The following is a 23,865-nucleotide window of genomic DNA, read 5'->3' on the forward strand; positions in this document are numbered from 1 at the left end:
TGACATATGAAAGCATGACATTGCTCCTTGACAAAGTTTTGTAATCATGCTTGCAATAATGCATTAAAATAAGTGTATCTTTGAAATCATGCCACCTAGTGTCCTACTAGGATTTGATTCCCTCCTAGTAGCTATTTAAAAAGAAATATAAGAAAAATATAAAGAATACATAGAATATATATATATATTGGAGTTTACCCTAGATATAGGATCTAGCTAGGGTGTGAGATGATAATGAGATAGTAGAAATAAAGAATCAATGATTTTTGCCCCAAGTTAAAGAGGCGGAGCTATTGATTCTTTTCCCATAGTATTTTCTGATGGTAAGTAAGAATAGGTTACCCTTGAGAAAAATAATAGGATGAGATAGAAGTCTTATTATTATACTTAAATATTCATATGTATATTATAGGAAGGATAATGATGTATCTAAAAAATTACAAGATAGATCTTGTAGCATGCGTTTCCACTATGTACGTGTCACAACACGACACCGCGTTACATAAAATTCCTCAAATATGTCACCATTCAAGAAAGTTGTATCAATATTTAATTCATGCACATCCCATCCAAAATGAGGTGCCAATGCACGTAGAAATTCACAGTAGTCATACAAAAAGTGGGAGTAAAAGTATCTTCATAATCTATGCCATTCTTCTATGCATAACCTTTTGCAACAAGTTGAGCCTTATAGTGATTAACCTCATTATCCGTTCTACATTTCAACCTGTAAACCCACTTTGTACCAATGGACTTTCTTCACAACAATAACACATAGCTGCTTATACATGCTCTAAGATTTCTAAACTAAAAAATTCAGGTAATTGCTTGCAAAAAAACTAAAATTTGGATTACTTGGATCAATTTTGACTCCTTGGATCTTCATCAAAGCAATTCAGGTTGAGGAGGCTTGAACTTTAGCTTCACCTTCAAAGATCCAGATCCACCACTTTACTCACTTCCAAGAATTTCGGTCAGATATTTTGACTTCAACTTTTCAATAATTTACTGATTTGATTCCAGGTTCAAAAGTTCAAGTACACTCTTGAATTAGGTTTTCAAGCTCCTCAATTCTGTTTTCAGCTTGTTCCTTCTTCACGCTGCCAACTCTCATTTTTAAGATGCTATTTTATATTAGTGAATGGTTCCTGATTTTAATGGTGGAAACCGCTTCTCACTCAACATCTTGAAAGGTCTCTTTGCTCACGGGTGCTTCTTTAGTGCTTGAATCTTATCTGTAGTCCCTCTCTTCTCAATTGACACCAATGCCCATGTCTCTTCTTGCTTGCTTTCTTCTCAGCACTTGTAGGCTTCAACAAAACCATCTATTCTCAGTGCTTTTGTTCTCCTCTTCTCCATGCTTCCTATTTTTTTGTTCGCCATGTTTTCCCTTCTTTGTTGTGTAGCAACCCATGCTTTTTCCACCCTTTCCTTTCACTCAGGGCAACCACTATCCATACTCTTCAAGCCTCCTCTCTCCTTGTCTACAACATTCTACTTCATCAACATCCATCCTAAGAAAACATCGATTTATGCATAGAGACTCCATTGAAAGGCCGAACCAAAGCAAGATCGCCATAGAATTTACTTCCATTACATCCACTAAATCCCATAACAAACAATGTTCAACATATACACAAGAATCAAGAATCTATCAGGCGATTGAAAATGAACCGAACACTGAGTATGCAAAAAAAGTAGGAATTCGACATTGCATAGGGAATCAATCCTGTTCTTCTTCTTCTTCATTCCACACATCCAAAAAATTACAACCATCAAGGAATAGCGTGTTTTTTTATATGAAGAGTACAATTACTGACCATCTCCTAAAAAACTACAAACACTCATTTGAAATTATAAAGCTACTCCCATTTTGGGCTTAACATAAAGCTTGACTCTTGACCATACATTGTGCCATCTCTGTAAGAGAACTATTTTTCTTTCAGCAACACCATTTTGTTGAGGTGTATATGACACTGTATATTGGTGTTTTTTACCATTACTAGCCAGAAATGCATTAAAGTCATGAGACATATACTCCCCCATCAATCTGAATGAATAGTGCCCATAGTATATTTTAAGACATTTTCAGCCATATCCAAAAATTTCTTGAAGCACATAAACACTTCGGACTTAGCTTTAAGAGGATACACACATGGATTCCTAGAGTAATCGTCAATGAAAGTCATGACTCATGAAGTAAAGGTAATTACCGAGGACGAAGTTTGCATAGGCCCACACACATAACTATGCACAAGATGCAATTTGTATGTAGCCCTAGCTTGAACCATCCTTTGGAAACTTCAAACGCTGCATCTTAACCAAAACACATCCTTCACAAACATGTTTCAAAAGTGCTTCAAGAGGTGGCAAATAAGCAACCATATCATATTTCTACAAATGTAGCAAACTAGAAAAATTCAGATGCCCAAAGTATGCATGCCAAGATTTTGCATCTAATATTCTTTGAATCCACAATTGCATTTGCAAAATTCTACCCACACTTGTCATACAAAGTGAGATTATAAATCCCATGGCATAAAATGCCAGATGCAACAATTTCATCACCAAAATTGAGATCATGAATCGTACATCTGTCATCCACAAAGTTTACAACAATACCAAGTCTAGCAATTGAAGATATAGACAAAAGATTCTTTTTTATTCCAGGTACATAAAGTACATCAAGAAGTCTGAAAGAGCTCCCATTCAAAGTAATAATCAACACAATCTTTCCAACTCCTTGGACCAGATAAGAGGCATTGTTGGCACAAGTGATTGTATTCCCATGAGAGACATCCTCAAGAGAGGTAAACAAGTCATGATGATAGGTAATTGTAGCACCACTCTCAAAGTATCACACATGAGAATTTGTAATGTAAATGGCCTATGAACTTTGAGAATAGGCGGAATTAAGAGAATTATAGTGAGAATCTTTATGATACTACTTTGAGAACATAGAGGGTGAACTTAATCAAAGGTAGCAACACAACCATTATACTTAATTAACTTGGCATGGACAATACTTTTGCAAGAGAGAGAATTAGAGAACATGAAAACAGTTGAGGACCTAATTTATGTGGAGCCCATCCCCCCTCCAATAGACTTTTGTATTATAGATTCTCCCATCAAGAGAGACTTGGTACAATACAATCTTGTGTTCCTTGTAAACTAGGTGATGTAATGAATACTAAAATCTTCATGCATCACGAGAACAACATAAACTTTGTAAAATCATTAACCATCCCTGGATTCAGTCCCAAGGCCTCAAACACCTTTGAATATGGAGAGAGCTAGCAGGGAATGAGGGTAGGGAAGAGGAAGAAGAAGTAACATACAAGAAAGAGATAGTTCCTCACTTATCATCACTCTTCTTGCATAGCGTAGCATAATAGCATAATAACGATGATGAAGAAGATGGCAAGATGAATCATTGAAGCATGGCTCTTGGTTGGATTTGCATTCCATAGCCAAGACTATTGTTGTAGGCTCTCAACTTCTCAACAAGCTTGGAGAAGGAGATAGAGCTCTTACACTTTGCACTTCACACAATGAGAGAGAGAGAGAGTGTGTGTGTGTGTGTGTGTGGGGGGGGGGGGAGTATATCTTGCAAGAAAGCCCCTAGCTTCCTTGGTCGACTCCTCATTGTAGCTCAAGCTGGAAGTTGATTGGACCCCTACAAGCCTAGCCAATCACATGTAGAGTGCATATCAAGCAGCCATGCTAGCCTTGGGACAATGTCCCTCTTTCCCCTTTGAGAGAGAGGATTTGATAAATGAATAAACAATTAATTTAATTAGCTAAATTGTCATTGGACCCCTTGAGAGTCCAACCAATAGGCTTTAGGAACCTTATGAGGGAAACATGGAGAGGAACTTGACATGTTTCCTTGTTGCCTCTTTTGACTAGGCTTGCCTTGTGTGAGGGTGTGTGTATTCTCTCTCTTGCCCCTACTTGTAGGGCTTGCCCCCTCTCATGTAGGGATCCTTGTTGACTTTTGGAACACCTTAAGTCCCTCAATCTTGGAAAAGGTTCCCACCTCAAGCTCAGTCCTAGCACCTCAAGAATGACAAGAACCTCAAGCACCTTACTCAGCAAGCACGACAAGCACCTCAAGCACGACAAGCACCTTAAGCTTGGACTGGGTTCCCACCTCAAGCACATCCCTAGCTTTCCTAAAGTCAAACGACTTTTAACACTAACCTTTGGAGGTCTTTAAGGAAGCTAACCTTAAGGTCTTTAAGCTCCATTAGCTAGCCTTGCTCTTTGACAGACCATATCTCATTTGGACCCCTTTAACCTTGGCCCCATGTTGAGATAGATCCATAAGCGCATGTCTATATTCTAACCCTCGTTCCTGTTTATTCTCCCACATTAAATGGTCATCTTAATATGAGAAAATCAATTGCGTTGGTTAGATCCCCGGGGGATTCACCATGGAAAACTTATCGCACCACGTAAGTGTAGGGGAGGGGGGCTTTTTTACAAGTTACATAAGTGTATAAGTTAGAGACATGCACCCAATGATTTATCTCCCAAGCTTAAAAATAAGGGAGGGGGGTATCATACTTAAGGGGGGTCGGGGGACCTGACCCGGGTTGATTACTTTGTAATAATTGGTCACTGATGTGTACTAGAATTCAAATGAATTTAAGGGAAGTTTTTTATCAGGTCACACATCAAATTTTGCATCAAGCCGGTCATAGATAAGGGCTGATTTGGAGCAGCTCAAAGAGTTGATTTACACCAGCTTTAGATGGGTTAGAATTGGATGAGTAGCCAAAGTACAAGCTGATCGGGCACATAGTTTAAAAGTCAAACTAAGACACATTGATGGTACATCTAGTTATCAACATAAGTGGTTCCTTAGTATGTTGCAATTCACTATGCTACACACTCTTTCACTAGTTTTACTTACTTAGATTATGCACGATCTAAATTTTTCATGTAAGATAGAGGTATGATAGTTTTCTTCATTGATTGTCGTATAAGCGTAGAAAGGGGGGTCATATTCCCTAATGTGAGTCATATATAGGGGTTTTATCAAAGTTGTCCACTCGCGGGTGGCGTCCTATTTTGTATATAGAGTGAATTCCCCGGGGTTAGATCTTAGATTTTATGACATTACCTCTCTCTTACAATCATAGTCATCCTTGACTATGAGGTAGAAGAGATAAAGCCTTAGTCATTAGTCGATGTTTCTTAGCAGGTAGAGGATCCCTTTTTGGAGGGATGTCGGGTCCCCAAACCCTCAAAAGAGGAGAGGGGCCCCCCTTGCTCTAGATTGCCAGAGCAAGTACTTTCATTCTTTTATTCTTCCTACTTGCAGCAACAATGCAGATACAATGAACTAAATGCTGAGATGCTGAAGCTAATGGGTACTGATGCTGGGTACTACTTAGATACAGAAGGGTACTACGGGTATTGACGTACTGAGAGGTTCTATGTCGACGACGAGGTACTGATGGGTGCTATGTCGACGATGATGACGGCGACGATGAGGTACTGATGCGTTCTATGTCTACGTCGATGACAGGGTACTGCTGGTTCTGTGGCGACGACGATGATGTCGACGATGAGGTACTGATAAGGTCTATGTCGACGACGAGGTACTGATGAGTTCTATGTCGACGACGATGATGTTGAGGACGAGTACTGATGGGTTCTATGTCGATGACGAGGTATTGATGGGTCTATGTCGACGACGACGAGGTTTTAATGGTTTCTATGGATCCTTATGCTGAGCCAAGGCACAAGGGGTACTAGGTGCTGGGGTTCTGTGTCGACGACGAGGATGACGCCACGGCTGAATGCCGGAATTTGCTAGCGACGTCGATGGCTAAGGATGTGCAACCACGACGATGCTAGGCTTCCAAGATGAAAACGCTGGCTGTCCCGTCTGAAAAACGCTGATGGAGAGTCTGAGGAAACGTTGGCTGATCTGGGCTGAAAACGCCAGGTGAGGGCTGAGAGGTTTTCTGGTCTTCTCCTCCTCTGCTTTCTGCTTCTCTAGCGCTCCTATGGGCTGCCCTTACAGGTGCAGAGGGTGGGTCGAGCAAGCATGCTGAAATACTGTTGTGTGCAAGAGAGGGTATGCAACTATGGCCGGTCTGGACATGCACGTCTGCTAGAGGCTCACAAAGGTGCCAGGCTAGTCCTAAGCTAAGGTTGATGCTAGACTGTAGCAAAAGCTTGTCCATGTAGCGCAAGTGTAGTGCGCACGTGACAACATCTAACTTTCTGGGCATTCATTTGGTCCACCTGTAACCACGATCCTTTGCGAGTGCAACACCCCTTCAATTCAAAAGTAATAGTATCTGGAAAGGCCATGGAAGGGATGTCAGCCATTTGAAGAGATGGTATAGATGACTCGCACTGCACTTGATACATGAAAGGTATGCCAAAAATAGCTACCGTGTGTCTCAACATATTGGGCAACCTAAATTGTGTAAGTAGCTCTGGAAAATCGATCTTTACTTGGTTCTTTGGAGCGTGACAGCTGCCCTCAAAAGCACAAACAAATCGTACCACAATATTACTAAGGTCAGTCTATCCACCATAGGGAGAGGAGAGCAGGCGACCAAGGTAGAAGCAACTACTCGGAAGATAGTATGGCTATGAAAGAGCCTATGCCCAAAAGAATGATGTCCTCTACTCGATCTTGACCCTTGGCGGTTAACGTTAAGGTCAACGATTCACAGATTGTATTGTTATAGGAGCATCCATGAGTTGCTCGATGATGCGTCTGTGAGAGAACTGCTATGCGATCACCAATCTTGTGTTGTAGGTTGCTAGAAATCATGAGAGACGGTGCAATGCCATGAGTGAGTAGAGTGCCGGAAAGTTCAAACCTACTCTCACCCCCCACCCAACCTCCCATGTCCAAGCGTATGTGTGCGAGCGTGCGGTGTGATTGAGAAGTTCCCTTACCAACACAAACACCTCTCTAGCGACACCAACCCTAATGAGTTGAATGATCTAGGCTGTCTCTTTCTAGCGAAGCAAGCAATGGTGGAAGCTTTGTCTTCACGGATTCTTAATATCTTCAATACTAGTTGCCCTTTGAGTTGTGGATGGGGGTTAAGCCTATGAGATGTCCCAATGCGTTCTGCTGTCAAAGGCTTGTTTTGAGATTGAATTTTTAAAGGTTTTTGTAGATAGTGCTCACCCCTTTCTCGGCAATTTTGCACCGGCCCTAGGAGTCACCTCTTCATACATCCAATACTCGTAGTACAAGTACCTGCTGCAGCTCAAGTATCTTCAGCGTTTTTCAGCCCTCAACCCATCGCTAGCATAAGCAGCAGAACCAGCCCAGCCTTTTCAGATTTCAGCCCTAGCCTCATCATCAGATTGCACCCTAGCGTTTTGCATTTTCAGCCCTTAGCCTCGCAGATCCAAGCACCTACAACAAGATCCCATCAGCATATTAACATCTAGGACCATTGTATCAACATAAGTGCAATCTAAAGCAAATACCTCTCTAGCGATACACAGGGGGCTTGGGACCCCATCTGGTGTTAGTCCTCTCTCTCTCTCTCTCTCTCTCTCTCATAGTACCTTCATTCACAATATTACTCTCTCTCTTCGCTCTCTAGTCTTTGCACATCTCTCATGAAGTAAAAGGAACTCTACTATACAGTAAAAGGAACCTTGAGTACGCATTGAGCACTCAGCTTGAGCATTCACCATCAATCACTTCCGTCGTACATTACATTGGTATCAGAGCTCTTTGGTAGTGTTCGATATCATTGCTCAAGAAAAGAACCTATCTCAGGTTTGTTTTCTCAAAGGATCTTCGTGTCCCTGCCCTAGACTTATTAGCCACTCCCACCCTTAGTCCATCGCGCATTGGGCGCACTCTCGTCTTCATCGCTGTGTCCTAAGGGCCATTAAGCCATAAAGAACGAGATAATCTTTTTTTTCGCTTTTTTGAGATTGCATGTAACCCAAGATCACTTGGGCGTGTTGATCTCTCTGAACCGTGTGTTTTTGAAGAGTGACAGGTAACCCAAAAAAGAAGGCTTGTCTAGTCTCTCCTCGTTCCTCCTTTCACTCATTGAGAGTGGACCTTGCAAATTGTGGCAAGCCAATCGACGTGAGGTGGGAATAAGAAACTTTGGTGTGAGCGCAAGGCTACTAAGGGGCCTGGAAGGAGTTGAGCTTGGGTAAGAGAAAAGCCTTTTTCAATGTAGATTGCAAGCAGTACCAAGTACCAAGAACCCCAAGTACCAAAGTTCACCAAGTACCAAGAACCCGAAGCATCCCAAGTACCTCAAGTACCCCAAGAACCTAAGTACCCGTGTGTTCAATGCATGGTCATCACCATAAGCAAGATGGATACTTTGCATGAAGGTGATGAAAGTGGAATTGGAGAAGAAGTCGTCCCTACACCAGGAGAACTATTTTCGGATCCTCCTCCGTCTCCATCTACGCCACGGATTGCACCAAATTCTATGGAGACTTTGATGAAGTCCATGATAAGGAACCTCTCTCTGTCATTCATTCTCCTAAGCATGAGAAGCATTTTTTGCACAAAAGAGATTTAACTGGTTGTAAGGATGATAAGCTCTCAAGTGGCTCCAATCTATACCGAGTACACCTTGGAGTGACCGTCGAGCTAGATGGTTCCAGTCTTGTGAGCAATTTGGTGGTTTGATTGATTATGCTCCTAGTAAAGCTAATCCAATTGTGGATATGTTCAATCACGCAGGACATATCTTGGCTCTCGAGTCGAGGTCCACAGTACGCGTTCAGGAAGTATCTCTTGATAGCATGAAAAGTCAGTATGCATTTTTCGAGTCTCTCATTCGTGACGGTCTTTTGTATTTTCGTCACCATCTTTGTGGGTTACCTCTCATAGAAAGTAGGATGCATATGCACATGATTCACTCATGGTTGAGCACAGAAGCAGGAAGATCCCTCTAGGAAAGATAGAAAGTTTGCATTCAAGGAATACACAATGTTTCATCATTGTAGGTCATGTCAATAAGTTTTGCATGCTCATTCTTTGACAAGACACGGCCACAACAAAATCATTCAAAAGCATTAGCACGATTGTCCATCAGGCATTGGTATTCCCTTTTTGGTTTGCCAAAGTCGATTGTTTCAGGTAGAAAAGTCAAGTTTAGATCACATTTTGGCATGTACTCGTTGAAAGGTTTGGCACTCGGTCACATTTTTCATCTGCATTCCATCTACAGTCTTTTAAGAGGCATAGTGCTTTTTCAATCATCCGAAAAGTAAAAGATGTGTCTATGAATTTGTGGTTGAAGTTGTTTCAGGGAGATCCCCCACAGGAGATTCTTGAAGAGGACGACCCGAGATTGTAGACGAAGTTGAAGACATGGGGCCGAAGCAAATTTTCCGGCGTCGCTTTCAGCGCGGTTCAAAGAAGCAAGAAATTGCAAACCTTTTGAAGTTCAAGTATCGCGGCACCCCACACAGCAGAGTGGGACGAGGTTTTCTACGCAGATTCCCGGGATTTGTTGGCGGACTACGTGGAAGCCATGCAAATCGATACTAGTACCTCACCTTGATGAGGTGTACCTCTCGCGTGCACGTCTAACCCTATGTGCATGTACACAAGCTAACTCCTATTTCTAGGGTTTAGGACAACCTAGAAAGTGTTCTGGCACCCTTGTGAGCAGATTTTATCCTAGCCTCATCATCAGATCGCAGTTCCAGGCCAGATCAGCCTAGCGTTTTGCTTTTTCAGCCCTTAGCCTCACAAATCCAAGCACCTACAGCAAGATCCCATCAACATCTCAACATCTAGGACCATTGTATCAGCATTTGTGCAATTTTAAGCAAATACCTCTTTAGCGATAGAGAAGGGGGTCCTTGGAGGGGGGCCCATCTGGTGTTAGTCTTCTCTCTGAAGTAAAAAGAACTCTCTCATTCATTAAAAGGAACCTTGAGTACACACTAAGCACTCATCTTGAGCATTCACCATCAATCACTTTCCTGCATGTTACAGTACCTTTGTATCTTCTAGTCTCTATCTCTAGCTAGTGTGATGAGGTGTGTATCCTACCAATGGTGCTTCTCAAACCATGTGAGAGATGGATATCCATGATGGAGCTGATGGTTAGATTGTCTTGTGGGTGACTACCATGAGTCTATACATTGCAATTTTTATTGAGGATGAATTTTGGCTTTTCTAGGTATATTTCGTTCGCACGATGAAGCCATCCTCCGTAGTATTGATTGATATGTGTGTGTGTGTGTGTACACACACACACACACACACACACACACACATATATATATATATATATATATATATATATATATATAGGTATATATGTACATATATATATGGACATATGTACATGTATATATGTACATATATATAGATATATATATGTAGGTATATATGTACACACACACACACACACACACACACACACACACACACACACAGAGAGAGAGAGAGAGAGAGAGAGAGAGAGAGAGAGAGAGCTGTCAAACTAGGCCACCATGCCAATCTTTGGCACCACCCTCTCCACAACGTGTCAAAGCTGCCGCCATGCCGATCTCAATCCACGGCCAATGTTGATGCTACCACTACCGCCTCGTCTTCCTCTGTCCCCCCCCCCCCCCCCCCCCCCCCCCCCCTCTCCTTCTGCGTCCCTCCCTCTTTTGTCTTCCCATTCCCCTAGTCACCTATTCTACCCACGACGCTCTGGTTTGGTTTCTTTGCTTTTATTTCTACGTAGGTATATTTTTTATGGTTTCTTGGTTTTAACTTCACCGATTTTTCTTTTTGTATGTAGTTGCTCATGCATGTGGTGTGCCCGTGCTTGGGGTGAATGGGTTTGTGTGTCTATTTGCGGCCCTGTGTGTGTGTGTGTGTGTGGTGTGTGTGTGTTTGGTGCATGTTGTGCTTGTTTTGTTTCCATGTTTGTCTTTCTTTTTACCCCCATTGAGGGGTGCGTTGAAATGTTGGCAAGAATGGGGTTCGTGGGAGAGGGTGGACGGTTTCTCTAGCCTTGTCTTTAATGCTTTGCCCCGACATCCTGTTGTATCATTTGCAGGCTGCGGGTGCCATAGCTCTTGGATGTTGTTGGAGGTGGTGGAGGCTTCCTTCTCCTATACTTCTTGGATCTTCAATGCAGGACTATTTTGTGGTGGAGATGTGGTCTTCTGTTGGAGTGTGCCTGCTGCAGGTCATGGAGATTCGGATCTGCTTTGGAAGATCCCTCAATGGAGCTTTGGCTGTTTTTGGACTCCAAGGATTAGACTTTGATGTATCTCCCTGGTTTTTTCCCTGTGTCAATGGTGGGTTTTCCCCCATAGTTGTAATCTTGTTATATCCAGGGGGGTTTTCAGTTTGAATTTGCATATCCATAATGCCTACAAGCATTTGTAACGCCTTCAGGCTTTCTGTAATGCTGCAAGTGAAACAAAGGGTTAATGTCCACTTGAAAAAAAAAGAGAGTGATAGGAGAGGATTGTAGCCTCTCATAAGACTTCTTGTGAAGAGCTCTCTAACATAGGAGCATGCATAAGATTTTCCACCCAACTGTAGGGACCTAGCCAAACCCTGGGCAAGTGTGCCCAAGTTTTTGTGTGACAGGCTACACTCCCTTGCGGCGCAGTGCTCCAATGTTTGAGAGCTTTTAACAAAAAGTCTTATGAAAGGCTATGACGCCTTCATATCAATGGTATCAGAACAATGTTAAGAGAGAGAGAGAGAGAGAGAGAGAGAGAGAGAGAGAGAGAGAGAGAGAGAGTGAGTGTAAATTTCAATTTTTTGGCTTGCAGGAGGCCGTAGAACATGCAACACAGACTGGCCACGCAAATTTTCAGGAGTTCAAGTAAGAGGGATCAGAAGCTTTGGCATACAAAGGATCCAGTATGCCCCTGTGAATTGTTGTATTTGTGAGAGCATTTGTAAGGGTGCAATGTGACTGTAAGCTGCTGCTGCAAGCCAGCAGTATTCATTGTTCAAGAATTAAGTATATGGATCACCTTTATATGTTGTAATAATTCTCTATTTGAAGGGAAATCTGTCAACCCACTTGTGCGGGTCCCTCGATTCTCGCCATGTTGTCACAAAAGGTTGTAAGCCTGATATTTACTCAGGGTTCATTATTTTCAGCTTAGAAGATTGCTGAAACTATCCTGAAGGCTCTCTTCTCATTCTATTATTGGTGCAAAGAAATAATTACTTCTTATGTCAGATGCTTTATACCATTTTGGTTACTAGCACTGGATTAGACAGTTACACTACACTGCCAGAGGTGGACATAGCTTTTGGCAGATTTATGTAGGCTTCCCGAGACCAATTTCAGCTTCTATTTCATCCTGATGATTGGTTGTATCCTAAGGTTGTATGGGGTTTTTTTCCCCATGATGTCATTGTATATCATTTAAGGTTTTTCCAATATGTCTCGTATATTGATTGATGGTCAGATTTAATGTAATGCAAAGGGTAAAAAACCCACCATTATTTACGTACACCAGCAGTATTGTTGGTGAAAATATCAGGACGAAACCGAAGCTTTTCAGAACCCTTCAAAACTTGCCATCTCCTTTAAAGAGCCTTCGTTGAAACCTCATCCATGTTTGTTTTGAATTAGATTGAGACATTCAGCTTATCCATAGTATAAACTATCTACGGTAAGAACACTCTTGAAGTAGCTCATAAAAGCCCCCTATGTTGTGTCTCCACAATCATCCACATCCACTCCATCATCTCTCTATGTGGTACCCCAAGATAGATGTAGATCTCCAGGGACCCTATGTATCAAGGATAAGGGGGCGAGTTGGGTGGGACGGCGGCCCTAATAGCCGATGTAATTATGGTCCCTGGATGACGTCATGGCTCAACGCGAGCATGACAAGACCTTGTAATTATTTGGGTTGATAAATATTATTCACTCACAATTGTGAGTTTTGCTATTTAAAAAGAAAAAAAAGGGGATGTAGATCTCCTATAGTCAACTTGTGAGGGAGGTGGGAAGAATCCACTTGACTAAACTTTTGATCCCATGACAGATTCACCAAATATATATAGAATAAAAAGGAATTCTTATTTTTTTTTAAATTTTGGGAATTATTAATGGGAGTTGAATCTCAATATTTTTGTCGCTTTTGCTCTAGCTTCAGCGTGCAAATGATAGTACACATCACATGTTTTCCATCCTTGCATACAAGTTCCTATAGTTGCTTTGTGCAATTCGAGCCTCTCTTTCTTGTCATGCATAGGATATAGAGACTAGGATCCACTTGAAGTTTGTCGATGGTCACATGTCTCACATTTGTGGTGATGCAAGTGTTAATGCAGCATCACACTTTGTTCCACCCTTCATGCAAATCCCTATCGTCTCCGTACACAATCAAGCTGAAGTTCAAGCCTCACTACAATGTCATATGTAGGATTGGAGATTAGGGTCTCTACTCACCAATATCAGTTTGCTAAAGAATCTAAGGCCCTCTTCTTCTTATCTTCGAACTTTTGTTTGAACCTCATTTCAATTTGCTAAACTAACACTAACCTCTTCTATCCAAGTTATCTTGGGTGTTACATACTGCGTCAAACTAAAAAGGCATAATGTGCCTCCCCATTTCCAAGTGCTAGTGAGGTACAAGGAAGTGAGCCAAGAGGCACCAAGCCATGAGGCCACATGAAACATCGTGTATCTCTTTAACCTAGATCTCTTTGCTTTGGATGTTGCAACACCCGAAACACAATTTATAAAGGTGGCTTGAAGTCTCACCTACTTGTACAAAGATTGGACTCGATAGAGAAAATTGGAATGTAAACTTATCAATCACCATATGCCTAATAAGCACGTGAGCCCCAACTTCATATGCTTATATCAATATGCTCAAGGCTTGAGCTTGAGACCAAGCCTTGAATAGTGTGGCTTGACTCTCCTTTTCCAATTGGCAATGTGTAAGTGCCCTTAATTCAATATGCTTATATGAATATGCTCAAGGCTTGAGCTTGAGACCAAGCCTTGAATAGTGTGGCTTGACTCTCCTTTTCTAATTGGCAATGTGTAAGTGCCCTTAATTCAATCTGCTCTTAAGTACAATCACAAGTGCCCTTATTTACTCTTATTTTATGTCCAATTGAAGATGTCCTTTGGAAGTTGTTCATACTCTAAAATGAAGCTAGCCGTGTAAATGTAAAGCTCATAGTTGCATCTTTCTTCGTGGAATGTCTAATCAATTATGTCCTTTTGTGCTTCTTACATGCTCCTCCCCTATAGTTCAAACTTCAAGCAACAAGCACATATATTTTTTGCAGAGCTAGGTAAGGACCTTGATAATGGGACACGTTCAAGCAAAAGCACAGCCACGATTGCTCCTTATTTTCTCTTATTTCATGTCCAATAGGAGGTGTCCTTTGGAAGTTAATTGTTCTCTAAGATGAAGCTAGCCATCCAATTGTAAAGCTTCGAGTGGCATCTTTCTCCATGCAATGTCTAATCAATTACATTTCTTGTGTTGTGTGCGCGCTCCTCTCCTGCTCATTACCCCCATAGCTCAAGCCTCAAGCGACACAGTAGATAATGACATCATTTTCCAAAGGTGTAGTGCTTGTATTTGATGCCCTACATATAAGAGAGGTTAGAGGTTGAACAATATCCAAGTTCGAGGCTAAACTCCCTAAGGTGGTGTGATGGATGAGCCTCAAATTCATAGGCTAAGTTAGGCACAAAGCTCGAACTTGGGTTTGAGGCTTATCTTCCTTCACTCTCCTAGCCCCTGTGGCCCATGGTAAAGGTAGATTGTGTCTCCAAATCCATAGTGTGACACATGATAGTTAAGGTCCACTAGGGTGAAATGGAAGAAGGAAGGAAGGCTCGAACTAATCCTTAAGTACTAAAATGATATGTGCCTGAACACCATAAGCTAGCATTACATTAGGCTCAAGGTTAAGTTTTGACGCCTTATTTGTCTGGCTCTTCTCCAGCTAAATTAAGATATATGTCTTTTGGTAACCCTTTGGAGTTTGATGTTGAGACAATCTAATTTCTATCACATGTCAATATTGACCCAACCTTTAAATTTGTTTGGTAGAAATAGAAGTGAATTCAGCACCAACTTCCTCTCAATCACTTCCTTGTGTCTTTAGATTGGACACTCTTGGAATGATGCCTCAAGCTAAAAGTGCCTTTCTAGAACCGAAGTGGATAAAAACTACGAGTTGACCAAGGAGGAGGCAGTTAAGAGGTTCGTAGATAGCTATGATGCAAATGCAAACTACAAGGGAAACCTTTATCTTCACTTGACTCGCGGTGACATGACTTATGGGGATATGAGGATCATTGTGGCAGTAAAAAATGAGGTGGATTGGAGAACAATTCCATGTGTTGCTTGCAATGTACTGCCAAAAGGAGAGAGCATAAAGGCTAACTAATTTTCTTGTCGCTAGATGTATTTCATCCTTCTAATATGACTGGTAGCAAGCTAGGAAAGGAGAACTCGATTGAGAAGCTTGGGTTAAAAATTGACAACTTTACTGATGAAGAGGACTCAGGGAATGTTGAAGGTTTGGTGAAGGCAGCGAGACAAGCAGAGCAGGCTGTTGGTTTACAAAAAAAAACTTGCTTGAAAGAGTACGACGGCTACCCAAGAGAAAAAAAAAAGTGGTGGAAAAGAAAGGTAGGGCTATAGTTCAAATGGGTTGGTGGTTTGAAAGGAGTAGGTACAATCCTTTATAGCCTATGGAATATAGTGTTGAATGAGTGATGCCAACAAAATCGTAGAGGCAAGTGATGGCAAAACAAGTACTTAAGAGTATCTGGTGTGAAAATAAGCAAAAAATAGTGATGGCAAAGTAGTATCTCAACAATCGCTATGCAAAAGAAAACATAAAAGAGGAAGGTGAACGAGGCATCCACATCTAAAGTTTTGCAAGGCACTCATCAAAGAAGTTGAAAGCAAGAATACGATATGGGGATACAGATGACGAGTCCTCTAATGATGATGATGATTTGATGGAAGTTGATGCTCCAAACTCAAAGACTGAGGCTCGGGTCGAGGACACTTAGGAAATAGATGAAGGCAACTAGGCAATGGCATCTTTGGAAATAGAGAAGACATGTTATCCATTCAGTGTAACTATATTGGATTTAAGGTTGCATGAATGCACACACAGCTCGGAGATGGATAAGAAGCTCAAGGCACACAATAGAGAATGTATTACTTGGTGTGTAAATACAAGATAAGATAGCCCTAAAGTGAAGGGTGTATAACAAAGCATAGGGGAAAAAACCTTCTAGTGAGGGAAAAAAGTGCACCAACAGTCCTAAGTGCATTCACAGACATCACTATACATGGTAACAAATCTCCTTGTGAGTGATGCGATGAACGGGAGCTGGCACATAGAGTATAGGGAAGTGCTATGCTCCATAGACATGATCAGTTCACAAAGGGAAGCAAGACCAAAGCTTTGCAAAAAGCTTTCAACTTCTCACGAGGCAATGCCTTTGTGAAGATTGTCATGTGTCAGCACATAAGCCTAGTTGGCCTCTCCAGTGAGAGTCTCTCCTTGACATAGTGATAATGCACCTCAATGTGCTTTGTGCAAGCATGAAAGACTAGGTTCCTTGCAATTTCTAGTACACTTTGACAATGTAGATGAGAGTGCCAAACTCCTATCCAACTCCCAAATCAACCATAAGGCATCTATGCCACACATTCAACCGTAGTTGTGAATGTTGTCTTGTACTCAACCTCACAACTAGACGTTGCCACAATAGGTTGCTTCTTGCGCAACCATGATATGTATAAAACAAAAACCATTCATGGACACTCGTGTGTCATAGCAACCAGCCCAATTCGAGTCCAAAAAAAAGTGTAAATTTGGTTGTGAAACTACAAATCGAATATTTGGCCTTGTAATGCATACATAAATGAGGCAATCAATAGTGATGGTAGAAGGTAAAATTTGTAGGATTTGCAACATCATGTAGAATTAATTTTAAATTTTCTCCATAGGGGTGTCGATTGGCTTAAAATCATCAAGTCCAAATCTACTTGCAAAGTTTGCACATACTTTGCTTCACATAATACAATACCCGTATCACACTGCTCAAACTGAATGCCCAAATAATGATGCAAAAGCCCCAAATCTGATTTCTCAAATGTGGGATTCAAATCAGCCAACAATGTGTCTCATCCAAACCGGTAGACAATAGATCTTCCACATACACAACAACGATAAGACATACATCATCCTCACATTTTACATACAAAGTGCTCTCAATTGGAGTGTTTCAAAAGCTGTGTATTCACAACGATAAGATATACATCATCCGCACATTTTACATACAAAGTGCTCTCAATTGGAGTGTTTCACAAGTGCAGTGTATTCATTTGCATGAAAATTATATAGTTCTCTAAATTTTTTGCTTTATCAAATGTAAGTGGTTCATGCTTGTCACACACATACTTGAACAGCCAACACATAACAATCTAATGTACAAGAAGCGTGATGAGAACCCAAACAAGGATGGATAGACGGAGTTGCATATCACACAAAGTATGCACCAACCATTTTAGCATATCTTTAGCTTCCTCATTTTTAGCCTTGTCCACATCAATTGCATCATTTACATCCGCATTAAAAATAGGATGATATGTGACATCACTCCAAACCTATGTAGGTTAATTATTGGCCTTATTTGGAATCAAAATGGTGTTTTTAACCATAGAAAAGAGACAACAAGGTATCAAAAATGTCATATGAGCTTACATCTGTCTTTTAGTACATGACAACAACGGTTGAGCTACATATTCCACAAAAAAGATATCTCAAGAAGTCAAAATATGTTTCTACTGCAGATGGTATAATGTGTAACCCTTCTCTCAACATTGTAACCAACAAAGATGTGTTTGACAGACTTTTCATCCACTTTCCTATGTTGTTGTTGTGGCACGAGAGCATAAGCCAAGAAACCTAAAACACGCAAGTGGCCAATGCATGGCTTCTTATCATGGCATGCCTCATATGGAGTCAATAGATTGCAAATCTTTGGTGGGACACCTGTTGATTATGTAGGCAACACACATCACAATCTCTAGCCAAAAAGAGTGTGGCTTATGGCGCCATTGTTAAAATACCATACTTGTGAATTTGTAGCCTCAATTGTGCATGCATCATGGACATAAGAGTCATACTAACACTGCAACTAAAAGCCCATTCTGCATCAACAATAGAATTTGCAAATTATGCAGCGGTTGCATTTGAAGAAGATTCGCTTTCTTTCTTACGTGCCTCTTTAGCCTTTAGATTAGGACATACTTTATCAGATGATCACCAGCTCTGCCATCATCTCTACACTACTTGTAGCATATCTTTTTCTTTCCTCTCTCAACAGATTTATCAGATTCATCGTTGTTATGGGAGGCATTTGTCACACATGGTTTTCTACCTAAAGAAGGAACATTGATGAGTGTAAAGAAAAAAATGAATGTTTGGGAATGGAAGGCATCTTGACTTCTAATACACATGTTGCAGAAGATGCGGCCTCTATATCAAGGACAATGGCATTCAACAACTTTCCAAGAACACTGCCCTTGTAACTTAATAATCGTGGTTTGGAAAATAAGAATTGATATGTATTTTCTATTTAGTTACGTAGGGATATACGATATGGTGCAACTTGGCTTTCTTATGGTTGGTCACACCCATTGGTTATTGATGCATTGTGTACATACTCTTCAGCACACCTACTAAGTCCTTGACTTATGAAACTATTGGTATCCAACCCCACCACAACAGGTGTTCAAAGTGAAAACCTAACCTAAGAAAATTCTAGAATAAGGAGAGAATCACCTATTCAGAATGCATTGTGCTAATGTATGCTCTTAGCAGATCCTTTAGCACGGTCTACTAACGTATGCGCTTAGCATATCCTTTAGTACTAAATAGAATACTTGTCAGCTGCCTATCCAACGTGGGATGAATAACAGCAGTAAAAGTGAGGTACTTTCCCTAACCACTTATAGACAGTCTTCCACGACTGACGACAAACTATGACTCAATCATTGAGTATCCAGCCATATACTCGATATGGAATGGAGACAACCAACTAGGTTGAAGGTAGATTGGAGGTTCCAGCAACCAATCACTAACATCCATACTCAGCCATCACCTTGTATGGCAGGGTGTAAACTCATACGAAATCTGCAAGAGAGATTGCACTAGCGATGCAAAAGGGTGCAGAAAGAATAAAGTCCATGGATTTGCATGCCGCTCCAAATAAATTTGTGTTAAACACTAGGGCCCATAACACCTAGTGTGCATGCATTTAACACAAGCATATCCAAGCCGCAATTCCATGACGAGACTTTCCACGATACTTATGTGAAAATCTTGCAACAAAGTTGGACCATAATAGAATGTGACAACCTGATCACACCTAGGAACCAACCATGAGACCTTCTCATGAACGTAGCATACTTTGCAGCAAAAGTTGGACCATAATAGAATGTGACAACCCGGTCACACCTAGGAACCAACCATGAGACATTCTCATGAATGTAGCATACTTTGCTATATGTAGAAACGACCCTCCGTTAAGGTGGTTTCACAGCACTTGTAATCACAACAAGTCTGTACTTAGTACCCGACAATTTTTGGCCACTGAAATTGTTCCTGATACTGTGTGCGTCAATTGGTCTAATGAAAGGATGCGACCAGCACCTAGATACTTCATCACGACACATCATTTCGAATTGGGCACCAGTTTCAGTCCCAGAGACTCATATTCTCCACATGTGGAATATGTCTCAAGTAAGGATGCCAGGAAAAGTGACATCCATCAAGTACGAGCTGTACTTGTGTGTGGAGGTAACTACGAACACTCTGCGACGCTAGTGAGAGGGACCCTCATTATCATGCTCGACACTGGCTAAACCAAACTCCTTGAGTTCCTAGACCATGTTGTATCCCATGTGACAACATGTGCCAAATCGATCCCTACAAGTAGGTTCGTAACAGCATAAGGCAAAAAGGTAGGTTGGACACTTGGCCCAAAATACTTTGGGCCGACATGCCCTTGGCATGGCTCTGTAACATTCAAGCGTACTTATACGTCTTGAAAAAAAAAAACAAGCAAAGTATACAAAAAATGGAATAACACCAAATTAATAGATGCGTACCTGGAGGTTTGAACGGAATGTTCACTTACCAGTATTCAAACGGAGAGGAGAACATCTCCTACCTGAGAAAAAAACAACATTGCAGTGGGAACCGTGGGTGTTGCCTTCGCAATCCAACCCCTTTGGTTAAAATCTACGTAGTCAAACCCCTTGGTAAGACCCTTTGTAGAAACTGCTCAACTAGCAGGTAACGGAAACCAACATAGGTAATCGTGTACATAATAAATCAACTTGAAAAGTTGAGTTTGTCCGCTACCACATGGTAGATTGCCGAATTCTTTCCTTGAAATTCTAACTGAGAGAGATCAAACAGTGGGAATCCTCAATGCAGAGCAACTGCGATCCTCAATGCAGATCATCTATGATCCTCAATGCCTATGGGGTGATGTAACAGTCACCCGTCGGGTCGTACCCCAAAATAGTATGTCCATAGACACTCCGTAGGGCTATAGAGAGAGCAGGAAATCCACACAAGTGAACTGCCTAGCTCATGTGGACAGCCATGCTGTCACCACTGATTCCTGTATCTATACTTCCTTATAGAGATCAACTGCTGTGAGTTGAAGATTATGAAAAACTCAGCTTGAGTGCCGCACTGAAAACATGTAGTGCAAAAATGACACCCTAAACATCCATAATGACAAGACTCTTGCTTGTGCATTAACGTCGATGTATAATTCCCTGGGTAGATCTGTTCAATCTTGAAAACAATCACCCCAAAGAATGCCAATAGTTGGGTCTTACCCTTGGCCTGGTAATGGCTCTTAGCCGGTGTGGCTCATAGCCCTTATGCAAATTAGTGTTCAATGGACGAACCGATGAAGACTAATTTGAGAAGATTTTTTCATTTTTCCGTTAAAGAGAGAGAGAACTAGAGAAGAAGAGCATGCTAGGCTGAGCAACTTTTCTTAAGGTTGTAGAGTGTGTGCCCAAGCTGTGTGCTTTTAAGCATCTTATGCCTAACTTGTAGCTTATCGTATAAGCATTCCACAGTTTTCCAATATGACGCTCTCATCAAGAGAGGTAACAAAAAAGCATGAAACTCACTTCGACACACCTACCTTGTAGGGATCGTAATTGTATGAGTATGACTGAGCTGTGGCACTTTGCTCATAAAATAAGTCCTTAGTGTTGTTGCGTGTTAATAGCAACCAACAATCATGTTAAACAATCCTGTGAAATACTCCATCACTTATGCTGTCCTTGACAGAGTTGCGAGTGTGATAGTGGAAGCATAATGCATGAAGTGGTGGAATCCATGCCACCTGCTTAGCATGCCTTGCATGCATGGATTTCACTGGTAGTTGTTGATGCAACCAGTTGTCACGAAATTCCAAAGGAAAAGCTCGCGTAAATGTGGCTTATAGCCAAATCTGTCGTGCAAGAGAGAGTTGTCGCATATGGATAATCCCTCTTGTACCCTATACATTCGTCGTATACATAATGAAATAATTTGTAAACAGTTTGCCAAAACCTTCCCAAGTTTGTATGCTCATAGCATATGCCAAACGTGGTGAGTCACTATGCAAGATGCATAAATAGAAGCCTTGCTTCACCTAAATCTGGTAGTGCTAATAGCCAACTGATGTGGCGAGCAACTTGCTACCTTCAACAAGTCCAGTAATAGGCCATGTCGATCTCCTTGAGATACTGAAAAATTGGCCCTTGGCCTTGCCTTTGAAAGAAAATGTAATCTGTGACAAGCGTGCGCTATCAAGGTACTCAAGAGAAGCCATGTTTCACATAACTATGTTTGGCCTCATTGCCAATAAATGCTATTGACGATAGATGTCATAGCGAATAGAGTCAAATGTGTCGATCATGCACAGATAATGGACCTTGTCCAATTGTCCTATGTACCCCCATGAAATGGTCATACCATACAGTTGTAAAAATTTCCCCAATGAATATGCTCCTAGCATACTCCAAATGTTAGCAAGACAAAAATGAAAGCTTTGCTTCCGACATTGCCCTTGTAAGGAGATACATGCCATGCATGATAACAAGCCGCAAGGGTTAACTCTGGAGTGATTTACTCAACACCACAGTGGTGTATGCACCTAATGAGCCTTGCTCAATGATCAGAACAACATGTTAAAGACCAAGTGAGCCGTGCTCGAGCATACAATTAGAAGCTGTACACTAAGAATGAATCAAATAAGAAAAGTGCAACAATTTGTCATATCAAAGAAAGTCAACCTTGTCGAATAACAAAACTAGTGAACAAGCAGTATCATACGTGCAAATGATGCATCTCGTACCTGTGTGACTTTATAAATGATAGCCGTGATCATTCAGTCCCATGCATACCAGAGTTATCAAGCACATGCTCAATCACTACTCTACTGCATGTTGTCAAGGGCCTTGCCCAATTTGCAACCAAGGTGGAATTGTGTGAGAACTTCCATGCTCTTACCTGCTAGGTTTGAGTGCCATGGTTCGTGATAATCACCACATGGTGCGGTTGAACGATGTATACGTATGGAAGCCTTGCTTCGCTGCAAGCCCAAACTACCATGCAAAACAACTGTGCATGCATGAGCCGAAGTAGACACCGGCCTTGCCGGTGCATCAAAGATCAAGCTTGGAAATTCGTTCTGTATGAGTCTAAAAAGTAACATCACATAGGGATTAAGAAAATCCGTGGAATGACGAAAAAGCAAACCTAATGAGCATGGCGTTCATCCGTGGACGTGGCAAGCATATCCTCATCTCTGTGATTCCCTTGCGAGAAACAGCTTGCATGCCGCATAATCATCTCTGCCAAGCTGTCCCTGTCGAAAACCACGTTGGTAACCGACGAAAATGCAAAAATGGGGATATCTTCGTAAACGGAATATCGAAATTTGCATGGCTCCTTGAGCAGTCTGTGACTATGTCCGAAAAACTTGCCTAATCACCATAGGCTTTTGAGGTCTTTCTATAATCAACAGAGGCTTTCGAGCTTTGTCAATGGCTCCTTGAGCCATCTATAGTGCCCCCTTGAGGCAAGACCACCATGGGCATAGACTCGGTGTTCCTCAGCAAGACCACCATGTGCATGGCTATGCCTCGAATGCCAGTTACGCAGGCGGAATCTAGTTCGCCATGGGTTCAAGCCCTTAAAAGAGATGGGTGACCAAAATAGGACGCCCAATAGGTCAAAATATTTTTAATTTTCTGTAAAAAAAATAAACCTGCACAGGCTATGGCGATTTCGGCAACTCTGCGCAAGGTAATTTGCCAACATGCCGACTCATATGCTACTCCAATCACTTCCATCAAGTGACGAAAAACCCTCTAGATCCCGGGGCACTTCCAACAAGGCCAAAATCGGAAAGTTTTGTTCAGACCAAATCCATGCCTGTCCTCAAGGAAGAAAGCGTTCCCGCGTCCTCTGTCGACTTCTACTCCCAACACAGGGGTTGCTTTCCACGGCTTGCTTGTCCGAGCGGCAGCAAATTCTTTAACCATGCATGTATGCTTGCATGCAATCCTTCCAATCTTCTTCTTCTTTGATTCGGTTTTTCTGCATTCTGATTCAGGCTTGCCATGAAAGAGAGTCCATCCTTCACTAGAGAGATCGAGAGAGAGAGAGAGAGGAGAACGAAAGGGAGAAAATCCATGCGAGCCACAACCTTCATCCATAGCTCGCTCTTCACCCTCCCCTCCACCTTGCTCTGATACCAGTGTGAGACCGCGGGGGACTGGACCATGCAACTCTCCACCCAACCGTGCCATATATAGACTCCTAGCCCC

At 41.7% G+C, this 23,865-nt stretch overlaps 1 protein-coding gene across 1 annotated transcript; it reads left to right on the forward strand.

Moving 5' to 3' along the window:
* Positions 1-10,985: 10,985 nt before the first annotated feature.
* LOC147443415 (uncharacterized) lies at positions 10,986-12,313 on the forward strand. The gene is made up of 2 exons (XM_086529861.1): positions 10,986-11,280; positions 11,767-12,313. The coding sequence occupies exons 1-2, from the start codon at positions 11,001-11,003 to the stop codon at positions 11,910-11,912; spliced, it is 426 nt and encodes a 141-aa protein (XP_086385987.1). The 5' UTR covers positions 10,986-11,000; the 3' UTR covers positions 11,913-12,313.
* The last annotated feature ends 11,552 nt before the right edge of the window (positions 12,314-23,865 follow it).

The sequence above is a fragment of the Adiantum capillus-veneris genome, chromosome 14 (genome assembly GCF_014529385.1).
Source record: "Adiantum capillus-veneris isolate H3 chromosome 14, ASM1452938v2, whole genome shotgun sequence".
NCBI classification, from domain to species: Eukaryota; Viridiplantae; Streptophyta; class Polypodiopsida; order Polypodiales; family Pteridaceae; genus Adiantum; species Adiantum capillus-veneris.